The sequence below is a fragment of the Fukomys damarensis genome, unplaced genomic scaffold (assembly GCF_012274545.1).
Source record: "Fukomys damarensis isolate Sample0158 unplaced genomic scaffold, DMR_v1.0_HiC HiC_scaffold_17, whole genome shotgun sequence".
Classification (NCBI taxonomy): Eukaryota; Metazoa; Chordata; class Mammalia; order Rodentia; family Bathyergidae; genus Fukomys; species Fukomys damarensis.
The window spans coordinates 77,052,611-77,065,825 of NW_022900929.1; the positions used below are offsets into that span (position 1 = coordinate 77,052,611).

The 13,215-nt window shown below is 44.3% G+C and overlaps 1 protein-coding gene across 2 annotated transcripts in view; it reads left to right on the plus strand.

Moving 5' to 3' along the window:
- Slc12a1 (solute carrier family 12 member 1) overlaps nucleotides 1-13,215 on the plus strand; it is a 78,323-nt gene that overhangs the window by 62,543 nt on the left and 2,565 nt on the right. For both annotated transcript variants that reach the window (XM_010632479.1, XM_010632478.1), the window contains exons 21-25: nucleotides 1,524-1,667; nucleotides 5,283-5,414; nucleotides 5,678-5,789; nucleotides 7,808-7,894; nucleotides 12,131-12,266. In XM_010632479.1, coding sequence (XP_010630781.1) covers nucleotides 1,524-1,667; nucleotides 5,283-5,414; nucleotides 5,678-5,789; nucleotides 7,808-7,894; nucleotides 12,131-12,266 — 611 coding nt within the window. The remainder of the gene's footprint in view (nucleotides 1-1,523; nucleotides 1,668-5,282; nucleotides 5,415-5,677; nucleotides 5,790-7,807; nucleotides 7,895-12,130; nucleotides 12,267-13,215) is intronic.

The following is a 13,215-nucleotide window of genomic DNA, read 5'->3' on the forward strand; positions in this document are numbered from 1 at the left end:
TAGTTCCTGTGCTGTCCTCTAAGCATTCCAAAACACTACGAGAAAAGATGTTGTTTATTCTTTTTGCAAAGCTAGCAGGGTGGGGAAAGGTTACGATTTTCCAATTCACTGATAGAAAGTGTGAGGCATAGCAAAACTTCATGACTTGCCGAATGTCACCTAAGGCCAGGGGCCAGGCAGGAGATCTGGGCCACCCCCCTCCCAGGCCTGTCTTCCCCTCTTGGGTCAGAGGGAAGCAACTCCTGTCTGGGCTTGAATAGCATCAGCCTAATTCGTCCAATTTTCTATGGCTGCTGATCTGGAGAACCTTTGAAGCTTTGGGGGAATCACGTGGGTGATCAGCCCTCAAATCTCATGCCACCGGCAGAGGATTAATTGCTAAGACCTGGAAAGAGGCCAGACGATTCTGAGGATGAGGCTGTCCTGACAGAGTCAGTCAGTACAGGATGGATAAATCCAGAATTTGGATGGCCTCGCTGCACAGATAGATATGGCAGCAGGCTGGGGGCTGATGTTCACAGAGGCCCGGCTGGTGTTTTGTAACGTGGCTAGGGGTTTTCCGCCCTCTCCCTGGATCCTGCTTCCCACCAAGGCTCAGTTCTTGGAGGGCGATGATGAGGCAGGAAAGCCTTGTCCAGTGTAAGCAAAAGGCTTCTCAGCAAAGCGCTGTCACGGGACTGCTTTAAGAAGCCTATTTGCCCCGACCCCAGCGGGGTGAGACGGTGAGTCACACAGCAGCTGGGAATGTTTCGTCCCCTTCTGAAATCTGAAAAAGATAGAAAGGCCTCCAAGCCCGACATCAAAGCTCAGGCAGTGGGTCAGAACCTGGGGCCCACTGAAGTCTGGCACAGCAGTGTCCTTTTTAGCAGTTCCAACGGTGGCAGCCCACAGAAACTCAGCTCTCAGGGCTTCCGTTAAACAGGGCTTTGTGCTTTCCAGACACAGTTGGTGCTGGGTATTTTTTTTCACTGCAGTTTGTACTCAGAGCTCAGAGAAGTCTATTGTAAGATTTGCTTATCTTTGCTTAATTCCTACTCTCCAGTTTTACATTTCCACACAGGAGGCGTGGCTGTGTACCTGACACAAACTTCTTGTATGTTTGCAATTTTTGTCACTTGCGGTTGTAAAACATCTGACCTGGTGACTTAGGTCTGTAAATCAGTAGCTCACAGGGTGCAAGATCTTACACGTGACAGCTCAGAGTGTCCGTCTGCTTATTTGTTTGGAATCACAGTGAATAAGGAAGGCATTAGATAGCGTCTCTTGCCCTCACAAATCAAAGTGCTTCTGCTGCCTACATCATCACTTAACACTATAGCTACTTTTTCTGAGCAAATTTTTGTTTTCTGAGTACAATCTACTGAAACATGTTACTTTTTAAAAATCACTCAGAAAAAAAGTCACATTGTGCATGCATCAACGACCATTTGTTGGCCTATTTTAAACCCCAAAGGAGGGTATAGATTGTTCCTGGAAACCTGGGTCCTCTGGACTAAGCGGCTGATTTTATCTCCTTCCGCTAGATGAGCTTGAGAAACTGGAACAGGAGAGGCTGGCGCTGGAAGTCACCATCAAGGACAGCGAGTGTGAACAAGGAGGTGGGCGCCTCCGGGGCTGGCTTAGAAAAGCTGGCAAGTTGAACATCACTCAGCCGCCTGCTAAGAAAGGTCAGTCCTCCTGAAACTGTACAAGCTAGATTTGAAGGGCAGCCACTGTATAAGCACCTCCGAGGAGGCAGGAGTCAGGTGTGACATTGGGGCTGGAGTAAAAGGGCCTGAAGGGTTTCTTTCAAGCGGGGAAGAGGCAGCAGGCAGAAGACGCTGTCATTCATGGCCATCAGTAGGTGCTTTGAACCATCTGACTGTGCAGAGTCATTTCAGGCACGTCTTATTCCACAAGGGGAAAAAATTAAAAGAAACAAAATAAAATAGTCATAGTTGGTTTGGGAGTTATATAAAGTATGAGAAAAAACTACAGCAAATTCAAATTCTTAAAAATGTATTACAGTAAAAGACACGTTGTCATTAATCTCCCTCAACACCCTCCCCTTGCCTCAGACACACTTGTCCCGTGGTCCTGGCCTCTTTCCCAAGCAGCTCTGGAGTCCTCTTTCCTGAGTGTCTTTAAAGGTTGAGCTGTCATGGCTGCCTCCACGTCCTGACCTGATTAAAAATGTTCCCCTCTCATGGTCATTTTGGTGCTGGGGAGGAGCCAGCAGTCACAGGGCGCCAGATCTGGTGAGTGAGGTGGACGAGGACGCAGCGTCATGGTTTTATCAGCCTGGCTTTGTTTCGGATGGCGCTCGGCAGCAACATTCACCGTATTTCTTTATTGCGCCTCTTGAAGCCATTCAGAAAGGAGGATTTCCAGGACACTAGAAAGCAGCAACAGTGGAGGGAAAACTGTACTTTGAGGGGAATTAATAATGCCATAATTAATTAATTAATTAATACTGTCATAATTTTTAAAATTTAAGCATTCACAGCTAGGCGTGGTGGCGCACGCCTGTAATCCCAGCACTTGGGAGGCTGAGGCAGGAGGATGGCTGTGAATTCAAGACCAGCCTGGGCTACACAGTGAGTTCTAGGTCAGTCTCAACTACATAGTGAGACCCTGTCTCAAATAACCAAAAAAAAAAAAAAAAAATGTGAGCATTCACCCTATATTTTAATCACCCCTTCTATAGTGCTTCAGTGGAATGAGTACTTAAAATAGAAATATATTACTTGAAACAGGAAGGAGATTGAAGTTTAAGAACCAGTATTCAGATTGCATTATCTACACCTGCCTTACCTTGCAGACACTTCAAGGGACTTTAAATTGGCTTCTGTAGGAAGGAGGCACGGGCCAGGGATTTAGCTCCGTGGAACCATACCTGCCTTTCAAGTGCAATGTCCTAAGTTCAATCCCCAGTGCCAGAAAAAAACAAAAAAAAAAAGATAAAAAGTACGGCAGCATTGCATTCAGCTAGAACCCTGACTTCAAAAAAAAAAAAGCATATGGTCCTATGACAAACCAGGAGGAGGGGCCTGGGAGTTCATGGGTACTAATTACTACCTGTAGATTTTGGCTTGGATGGTACTTAGTGCCCAATTTCTGATACATGTCCAGGGACAGAGGAGACAAGGGTGGGAGAGCTTGTTACAGTTTATAAACAATGATTCAAACGTCTCGTTTATTTATTTATGTTTCAAAATTGCCTTCTTGTCAAAAACACTGCAGATTTGAGTTTAATGAGGTTTACACTGCCCTCTGCTGATAGAAAATCAGATCATTGGCTTTTTTTTTTTTTTTCAAAGACCCCTAAAGTGACAAGTCTGTACTGGTAAGATTATTCCCCCACCAGGGTCTCCAATTGAAATACAAGGATTTAGGTTGAAACCTGTGGGCTTCTAGTCTAGGTTGACAGTAGACAGTCCCCAAACGAGGCCATTTCCTACCCTGTTGATGGTTTGACTCTGCTTGCTTGTTCCATAGGCCGTGCCTGTCACATGACAGCTTCAGCTATTCACAGAGAGTTATGGGAAGCACAAGTGTAACCCCACTTCCAATCCTAGAGCTATCGCAGGTTCCTGGGACACCCCATGGGCTGTGGGAGAGCTTTCTACTCACTGATCACTTTAAAAAAATAACACTTTCCACGAAGCCAGTGTGTTTGAACCTAAAGTTGGAGCTCTATCAGGACTTTCAGGTGCAAAAATTAGAGTAAAACACTTTAAAATGCCAACTGTGACCTTCCTCCCTTTCCAACTATTTGACTCACTGTGACAAAAGTTAATTATGCAGTGAAGATGTACTGTTTAGTAATACGATCTAGATAAGCATTGGAAAATGCCGAAGTCACAGCCTGATCCCATCCTCACTCTGGCCGGGAGCGGGATGTGTGGATACCCTCTTTAAGGAAAGCAGGACATGTTATTTATTCCAGAGGCTGTTTCGACGTTGCTGCGCTTGTTTTGGCAAGAATGTACTCCTCTGAAAGCGGACCTATGTCAGTGTTCAGAGAGTGAAATCACACTGTTACACACTGCTTTCAGTGCCTACAGGTTCAGACAGAGCCCTGCGGCCAGCCCACTCACTGCTGTGCTTTCAGGTTCCGGATCGAGACCAAGACCCAGCCTGGGGTCTCTGGAAACTCACAATAGCTCCTTGCCGCACTTTGATTGGCATGCGAGGGAGGGCAGAGTTTGGTCCATTCAGCAAACACATGTACTTTCGCACTGGCTCCACTCAGAAACAATATAAGATAATTGCTTCAGAGCTGACAAGCTCCAAACCTGCCAAGAGAGAAAGTCAGAACAAAGCATCTTCAGAAGCTGCTGGATCAGAGAGGCTCTGGGCTCGACACGGAGCACCGCGCTGACCCCGCCTCTTTGAAATGGACAGATGAAGTCACAACTTCCAAAGGCAGAGAAATGAGAAATTATACATGCGAAGTGTGGCAAGGAAACCCTTCTGACAGCCAGGAGCGAGGCTTCCACTCAACACTGGCTGCTTTTCTGGCATAAACGCCCTGTACCAATGTTAGGGTGGAAATTTTGTTTTAAAATCTGTTGTCCATGTTTAATGTGCACCCTTGATTATAACTCAAGCAAGGGGATTCTTCCTTTTTATTCCTCCTGGCTTATTTCATCTCAGTCACATAGATTCAAGTGGTGCAGCTCGCTTTACCTTTGCTTCACGAAACTTTTCCTTGCAAAGAAACCAGAGGCGATGATCCAGATGAAGCACAGGGCCAGGAGTTTCAGATGCACATGGTCCCTGGGAAACTTCAGAATCCAGACCTTCCTGCAACTTGCACCAAACCAATGCTTCCGCGAATGAACCCCCCCCCCCCGAGAAAGACTGTTTCTCATCCTGTTGCTTATCTCTAGAAAACCCAGTCACCCACAGGTTCTATTTCCACATAAATCTGAAAGCCTCACGCAGTTTGATCTAGACCTGAGATTTGGGCCAGTTGCGATATCAAATTATTCAGCAGGGTTGCATGCTTCAATAATTAATTCCATTCTGAGGCAGACTCCTAAGGGTCTGAAAATAATCTGCTGTTTTAGTGTGAAAATTATGATCGTAGAGCCAATATCAAAGTTTTGCTTAATGACAGAAAGGGCTCTGAGTTATTATAGGACTCATCCTTTAATCTGCTCTTTGGAGAATAGAGCTGTAGGTGCAAAACACATGAATTTGGAACCGCTCCTCGTTTTCTCAGTAGGCTCATTGGAAGGTTACTCTGTTCCTAGGCTTAAAGACAAAGAGATGCATGGCTTTCTCTTCCATTTCAGAGAGCAGCATTAACACCATCCAGTCGATGCACGTGGGGGAGTTCAACCAGAAACTGGTGGAAGCCAGCACTCAGTTCAAAAAGAAACAAGGAAAAGGAACAATTGATGTCTGGTGGCTGTTTGATGATGGAGGTAAAAAAAAAAGAAAAAAAAGAACCTTCCAGAATATTCCAGAATGCACATTAGGGAGCAAATTCCTGTTTTGATAAATGGAACAAATGCCACAGGAAGATATATGGAAACGGTACCAGTTAAAGAGTAACATTTCTGTGTTCTCAAAGGTCGTAAATTATTTTTGAGCTGTGAATGTAGAAATGTATAAAAATAGAAAGCTCTTGCTTTTCTTTCCGTTAGAGGTGCTCATCCTTTCTGTCTTCATTTCCCCTTTGTTCCAGGGCTAACACTGCTCATCCCCTATATCTTGACTCTTAGAAAAAAGTGGAAAGATTGTAAATTACGAATCTACGTGGGAGGGAAGATCAACCGCATCGAGGAAGAAAAAATCGCGTAAGAAGTTTACCTCTGATGCATTTGGTCTTTAGACGTTGGTCGTTTTCATGCTTTGACTTTGAGAGCGCTGAGTGTCCTTAATGCACAGTAGCCTTCAGGCACACCGCCACCACGACGCACCTCATGTTGACTTGATTTTTCTGGCTGATAAATTACTTGTGTAGTTTTTAAAAGCCCTATCTGCAAGTCCTGTGACCCCCCCACCCCCCGCCACAGACGCTGCTCCAAAGGGATTGGGATCTTGTGTTGCCTCTGTCTGTTCTGACTCATAAGCGCGTCCAGGAGGGGACAATCTTGTAAGAATTTCTGTGTGGTTGTTTCTCCCGGGAAGCACAAACTGGCTCCGTGGTGGCAAGCAGTCTATGCACACCGCACAAAAGGGAACTAAACCCAAAGCCTGTTTGTGCCAAGCCCCTGTCTGTCTCCAAGGAGCCCTGGGGTTCAGTGGCAGCCGCTAAGCCAATCTGGATCCCCAGCTTCTCGTTTGTAGTCTGCAGAAGTTTTAAAGGATGAGTGTCCAGGATGCCCTTGTCTCTAAAGGAAAAAGTCCCGTCCCATATCTCGATATATGTGACATTACTTTTGGCCAGACCCGTAGTGAGAGGATAGTAAGCTCACCACATGGCACAATCTAGGTCTCAGTGGTAACTGGGGACCCCAGCAGCTCTTGGTCCTACACGGCTGTTTCACCCTGAGCTTGGGCACTTCTGGAAATCACAGAATGACAAGACTTTTATTCAGTTGTTTTTCACATTTTCTTTTCACATTTTCTTCTCACACTTGAGGATGTCATTGTGATACACACATACACTCATATAATGGTGAGTATATAAATATATTCATATATTTATTTTCAATTAAAACAATATATTACTGCCGGGCATGGCAGCGCACGCCTGTAATCCCAGCACTTGGGAGGCTGAGGCAGGAGGATCTCTGTGAGTTCGAGACCAGTCTGGGCTATGTAGTGAGTTCCAGATCAGTCTCCAGTACATAGTGAGACCCTGGCTCAAAAAATAAAACAAAAACAAACAAAAAAAACCAATATATTGCTCATACATTAATATTATACATATTAAATTGCTCTAAAGAGAATCATATTAAAATAGAAACTAGCTGGACATGGTGGTGCATACTTGTAATCTGAGCACTCAGGAGGCTGAGGCAGGAGGATCGCCATGAGTTCAAGGCCAGCCTGGGCTTCACTGTGAGTTCAAGGCCAGCCTAAACTGCATTGTGAGACTCTGTCTCAAAAACAAAAGATAAAGTAAAATAGAAACTAATATGATGTCTATAAGAATTTACATTTTGTACAGACCCCAGTACCTTCCTGAGAAGATTGATGAAATTTGAAGGATTAGATGACAGCATGTCAGCAATGTTAAAATTTTGCTTTCAAAAGCTGTATTCTTTATATAAGAGAATGTCCTTACTCTTAGGAACTGCTCACTGAAATGCTTAGAAATAAAAGCAACCTGATTTATATAAATTATTCTAAAGTATCAGACAGATAGATAGACATAGAGAATGACAAATTGGGCAGAATATAAAGAGTCAGTAAATCTAGTTCTTTGCACTGCCCACAAAACATTTCTGTAACTTTGAAATTATATCAAAATTCAGGGAAATGCTTCTTGTGTACAAATATGTGATGCCTGATAATTATTAATGTGTCAGTGGTCTGTGGGTTACTCGAAACATTACCAGCAGTATAATAGTACTTGCTGTCTTCGCGTTACAAGGGCTCGTGGGCAGCTCTGCCTTCTTCCCTAGAAGAGGGCTGCAGAGCAGGGTTTCCTCTTTCCCACATTCTTTCTGCCTTTGGAGCACAGTGCAGTCCACAGCTAACACGTCCAGTGAGCACCATAGTGGTGGAACTCTAGACCCAGAGCCTCTGCCAGGAAGCTAAGCTGAAATAAGATATGACTGCTTCTGGTACCTTGACTCAAACGCCTTTGAAAATACTCGTGCAATATGCAATGGTGAAGTTCTCTCTCTCTCTCTTGTGTTTTCAGAATGGCTTCTCTTCTGAGCAAATTTCGCATAAAATTTGCAGACATCCACATCGTTGGTGACATCAACATTAAGCCCAACAAAGAGAGGTAGGAAACCCTGAGCGGGAGCCATGGGGGCCCTGGGACGTGCTCACTGTGTGCGGCAATGGCGAGCAAAGGGGAAACTGTTTTGCACCTACTGCAGTGACTTCCTGAATCCCACGCTTTGGTTTTCACTTTTGAAACACAGTCTCTTGCTAAGTTGCTACATTGACCAGATAAGCCTCAAAGTCATCCTCCTGCCTCGGCCTCCCCTGGCCTCCCCAAGAGCTGAGGAAGGAAGCGTTTTCTGATGAAGATGAGCCTGACAGGGAGAACTGTTGGATGGGGCATTTTAGCATTGTCCTTCTGGCTCCTGGTTTCTTTTACACACTCTGATCTGAGCAGCCAAGGTGTCCCCTTCCCGAGTTCCCGGTGGGGCATCCCAGACGGGAGACTCTGAGAGAGAAGCTGTGCGAACAGCTGTGTCTTCATGCACCGACCCTCCGGGGCCTCTTCAGCTTTTAGGCATTGAGGGTGCAACACTTGCAGCCTATGGACTTGAGGAAGAGGATATAAACTATCTAAATCCCGTAAAGAAAATATATTGGTTCCACAGTGTTTTTAAAATGACAAAATTGAAATAATCACTTAAATAGCTTCAAAACACAGCAACGTTTTAACCCCCACCAATGGTTTAATTCATCGACTCCATTATTGTCTAAGTTGGCTCAGGCTGCTGGGACAAAATACCATAGCCTGGGTGACATAAATAACAGACATGTACTTCTCACAGTAAGGAGGCCGGAAAACTGAAGATCCAAGTGCGGGCTGCTTCCATTCCTGTTAAGGGCCTCTTCCTGGTTTACAAACGGCCACCTTCTCCCTGTGTCTTCACATGGTGGGGAGAGAAAGAACCCTGCTTTTTCTCTTCTTGGACACTAATCATTTTGGGGGGCCCCCCTCATGATATCCAAACCCGAGCGCCTCCAGACACTACCACGTTGGAAATCAGGGCCTCCAAATATGACTGTGGGAGGACCATGAACATTCAGTCCGTACCAACAATATTTGAAAATGGCTTCTAAATCAGATCTGCATACATGCTCCCCAAGGTGCGAAAAGGTTTTCTGGAAATCATAGGCCATTGTACATTAAATGTAATACTTAGATTTATAATTTCGCATGATGAAATGTTTTCGGTTGTTTGCAGTCTAAAATCAGACTTGCTGTTGCATTCACTTTTGATTTGTTCCTGCCTTCCTTTGTCTCTACCTACGAGCCTGGTCTCCTCTACCTAAGCCCTTGTTTCATGCCGGTCTCTGTCTCCTGCATGGTGACCACGCCACATACACAGCCTTCCTGCGTGTCCATCACTGCCTCTATTTGGGCCCCAGTGCAGGGCAGCCCCTCCCTACCATGAACAATGGGCCCCATCACTGTTCCTTCTCGGTTACCAAGTGATACCCAGTGTGGAAATAGTTCCTTAAATACCCTCAGACTGCCTTGTGTGACTCTTCCAACTACTCATGAAACGCCAGTATGTCTTGATACAGGCATTTTGTCACAGTAATGTTATCTGTAAGCATGGGAGGGCAAGGGTGAAAGAAAAACAAAAGGGAAGATAATTAGAAAATAAAACTAAAAAGCTCCTATGGTGAAATTCCATTTTTGTACAGACTATGTTAAAAGTCCATAGGCCAAAAAATAACAACAATCTGTACTTAGAAATCAAAGAGAATTTAGAAGAAATGAACTAGACACTTTTTCTTAAAGATACTACAGCAGTCACAAAAGTGACTTTGGGAGAAGAGATCTTATATGGACTGGAAAGAACCCTGGGCATGACTAAACAAATTTTTTACTTTCTTATGAGAGAAAGAAAAGGGAAGGGAAAGCAGGGGAGGTGCTAATTTTTTAAAAATTAAATTCTCATTTAAATTTAATAGCATATACTACCTGGCTTAGAGCCCATTAAAAAGTATTTACAAGAAACATCAGATTTAATGAGAATCACTGTGGAAATCTCGAGCTACCTTAGAATCTCCTAGCTTGGAGAATGGTAAGTGGCCGGCTTGAGAATGAGCTGAGGATAAAGAAATAAAAGCGAATGTGAGCAACAGAGAAGAGGAGTGGACGCATTACAACCTCCTGTGTCACTGAGCGTGTTCTCAATGCAAGTAAGAGAAAACCTCATAGCGACGCAGAGGATGGAAATTGTTGTCATACATAATTCAACAATATAAAGAGAGTCTGGGTTCTGGCTAAGCTTGCTCTGGAAGGTACTTTCATCAACGACGACTAATTCTCTTCGAGTCTCCGTACTCCACCTTCCATTAGGAATCATCAGTCATAGCTGATTTAGCTTGTAAGACCCGGATGATTGCCAGCAACATCCAACTCCGCACGCTCATTTGTGTAAGTTCAGCAGGAGAGAAAGGTTGTCTCTTCCCAGGCATCTGAGCCAGGTCCTGGGCCCCACTCAGGAAGCACTTACCTGAGCCACTAAGCCATTCCTGTGGGGCAGAGTAACACTGCTTGCCTATTGGTTCAAGCCAGCCTGAGCATGTGCCTATTCTGGCCAATCACTCTGACAAAAGGCACAGAGTTGAGCTGGGATTAGTCGATGTTGGGGATGGTCATTCCCACCCGAAAGGCATGTGGAAAACCTACTGTGGATGCTAAGGAGACAGCCAGTCATCTCCACTCCACCTTCTGTTTCTGAGGATACTACTTTTGTGCTGTGATTCCTAAGAGGACGTGGCTGAGATGCAAAGAAACTCTCATGTTGATCACAGGAGGTATACACAGAACTGAGGCAGAGAAACTTGCCATTGTTGGCCCCAGTCCTGTGGCTGTCCGGTGAAGGGGACACCTTGCTTTTTCTACAAGAACTGTACACTTTTTGGAGCACTGTCCTGGATCACCATTGTGACTTACAGCTCTGAATGACCATCGTCGCTCCCTCCTGTGGGGCAGGTTATCCAGGGCAAGGACAGCAGTAGCTGTGCAAGGGCTGGAGCAGGAGCCCAGGGCCAGGCCTGCACCCTGCCCCTTACAGACCACTGCTGAAACCCTCTAAAGGGACCCCACTGTTGGAAGTAATAGCAAATAAAAGTACTGTGTGGTTGAAGAATAATAGGGCACATCAGTCTTGCTCCTTTCCTGTCTTTTTCTACCTTTCTACGTAAGTCAATACAATAGAAATCTACTGCATTAAGTGCCTCTTCAGGCTCGCAACAAAGGCTTCCTGGCAGGGACAATTTTACTCCTTTGTAATCTTTGCACTTTCTTCTGCAAATCCTAAATCAGGCCAACTGATGAGATAATTAAACTCATCACTGTGTATTTTAATTTCTTAACCGAACAGCATATGGATTCTAATTATCATTCATTCCAAAGCTTCTAAATTACAAGTCAGCTACATTCTCTGAAACCCAAGAAAATTATTCATACCCAAGAGCACCTTACAGCAGCATGCTGCAGACAACGGCTCCCATAAATCAGACGCTTTACTTTGTGCTGTTGTTTAAAAAGTAAATCTTGTGAGATTCTTAGGCAAGATGAGAATGAGATTTCTTTCCCCCACATCTTTTTAAATACTCCATAGTTCTTAGATACTTTCTTATTTTTCTCCTCAATGATTCAGGTGCTCCAAAATGGACTCCGACATGTAGGCATAGAAACGCTACTGATCTTGTTCTTCACCTTACCATGCACCTGTATAGTACTCATCTGAAAAGCTCAGACGGTAACCTTAAGTGCCAGCACAAGGGTGGCTTTGTATGCAGCCAACACCCAGTCTTCTAGAACCCTGAACTTTTGAGCACCCTCATAGGCCTCCCTCTCCTTGCCCCTGGCCTGCTGGCAGGAGTGGAGCCACCATGCGGACTAAGGTTGAGAGTGACCCTATCCACAGCCCAGTGAGCCGAGCATCTCCCACCTTGACCGATGAATGTCTCCCATCCACTCTGCAGCAAGCAGGTGGAAATTCATTGACGGGCTGTATTGCAACTTTGTCGTTACACAGAGCAATTATCTCTGCATTTGTGCGCTGATACCAAAGAGCTAATACCTAGCCGGCTAAGAAAGCGTTGAATATGTTAAGTCCTTTCCTAGGGTAGGGAGTGAGTATTATTACCATGGTTTTACTCACAGTGAGTTCCCTGCAAAGCTAATCCTTAGAAGATTTGCATGACATTCAGCTCTGATTCCACGGCCAGCAGAGCCAGTCCTACCTGGAGTATCTGTGAAATAATGAGTCAGTTTCCCACGGTGAGGCCTCCTTTACAATTCCAATTTCAGCTGGAAAGCCTTTGAAGAGATGATTGAACCCTATCGGCTGCATGAAAGCTGCAAAGATTTAACAACTGCTGAGAAATTAAAAAGAGAAACTCCGTGGAAAATCACAGATGCAGACCTGGAAGCCATCAGGGAAAAGGTAAGACTTATCTTCCTTAATTTTTACTTTGCTACCTAACTAGTCAAAAAACTGAAACAGTGGTTTGATTTAAAGATCCAAAAGTAATGGATCTATTATTGAGTTGCACTATTCAAGATCCAGAGTCTGTATTTCCCAAGGGCTCTTCAATTATATTTCTGCATATGAAGACTTAGAAAGCTGTGTTCTGTTTTTTCCCAGAAAGCAAATTATCTTTTAATTAAAAACCAGGTTATTGGTATACATGGCGGAGTCTCCTTTCAAACTTTATTTTTATTAATCTAAAATAATGCAAGTCACTACGTGTGCCATGAGACAAGCATAGATGATCCATAACTGAACATAATAACAAAGGATTTTAACCTGTTGAAGATAGGTGTGAAAAACTGACAAGTATCTGGGAGATTTAAGATAAATTTGGAACAATGATATGAGCGTTGCATCCACCTTTCATATAAGACAGATGGAAAATGGTGAGCTTTCCAGGGAGCCCGCGGGAGTTACATCTTTGTCCTGAGCCGAAGGAACTTGGCGGTGGTGAGGACGGTGCAGACAGGCACCCAGATTTAGGAAGAACTGATACTTGAATCGGACATTAAAGGAGGGGACCACAAGAACTTCTAAGCAGCTGATCTTGGAGAAATTGGAGGAAGAAATATGAAAATTTTTTCATATTTAGTGAAAAAAATAACTGCACTAGAATCATAGACTCTGTGTGTAATAAACTGCCCAGTTCCCACAAAGACATATTAAGTAATTAAGCAAATCACACATAGGAGCCTTGGTTTCTGAACCAGTGAAATATAAATAAATATTACTCTCCTCACTGCAAAGTCATTTTTAAATATATATATATTGTTTGGGGCTGGGGATGTAGCTCAGTGGTGCTGCCACCTGCCTCACAAGTCCTGAGTTCAATCCCTGGTACAAAAAAAAAAAAAAAAAAAAA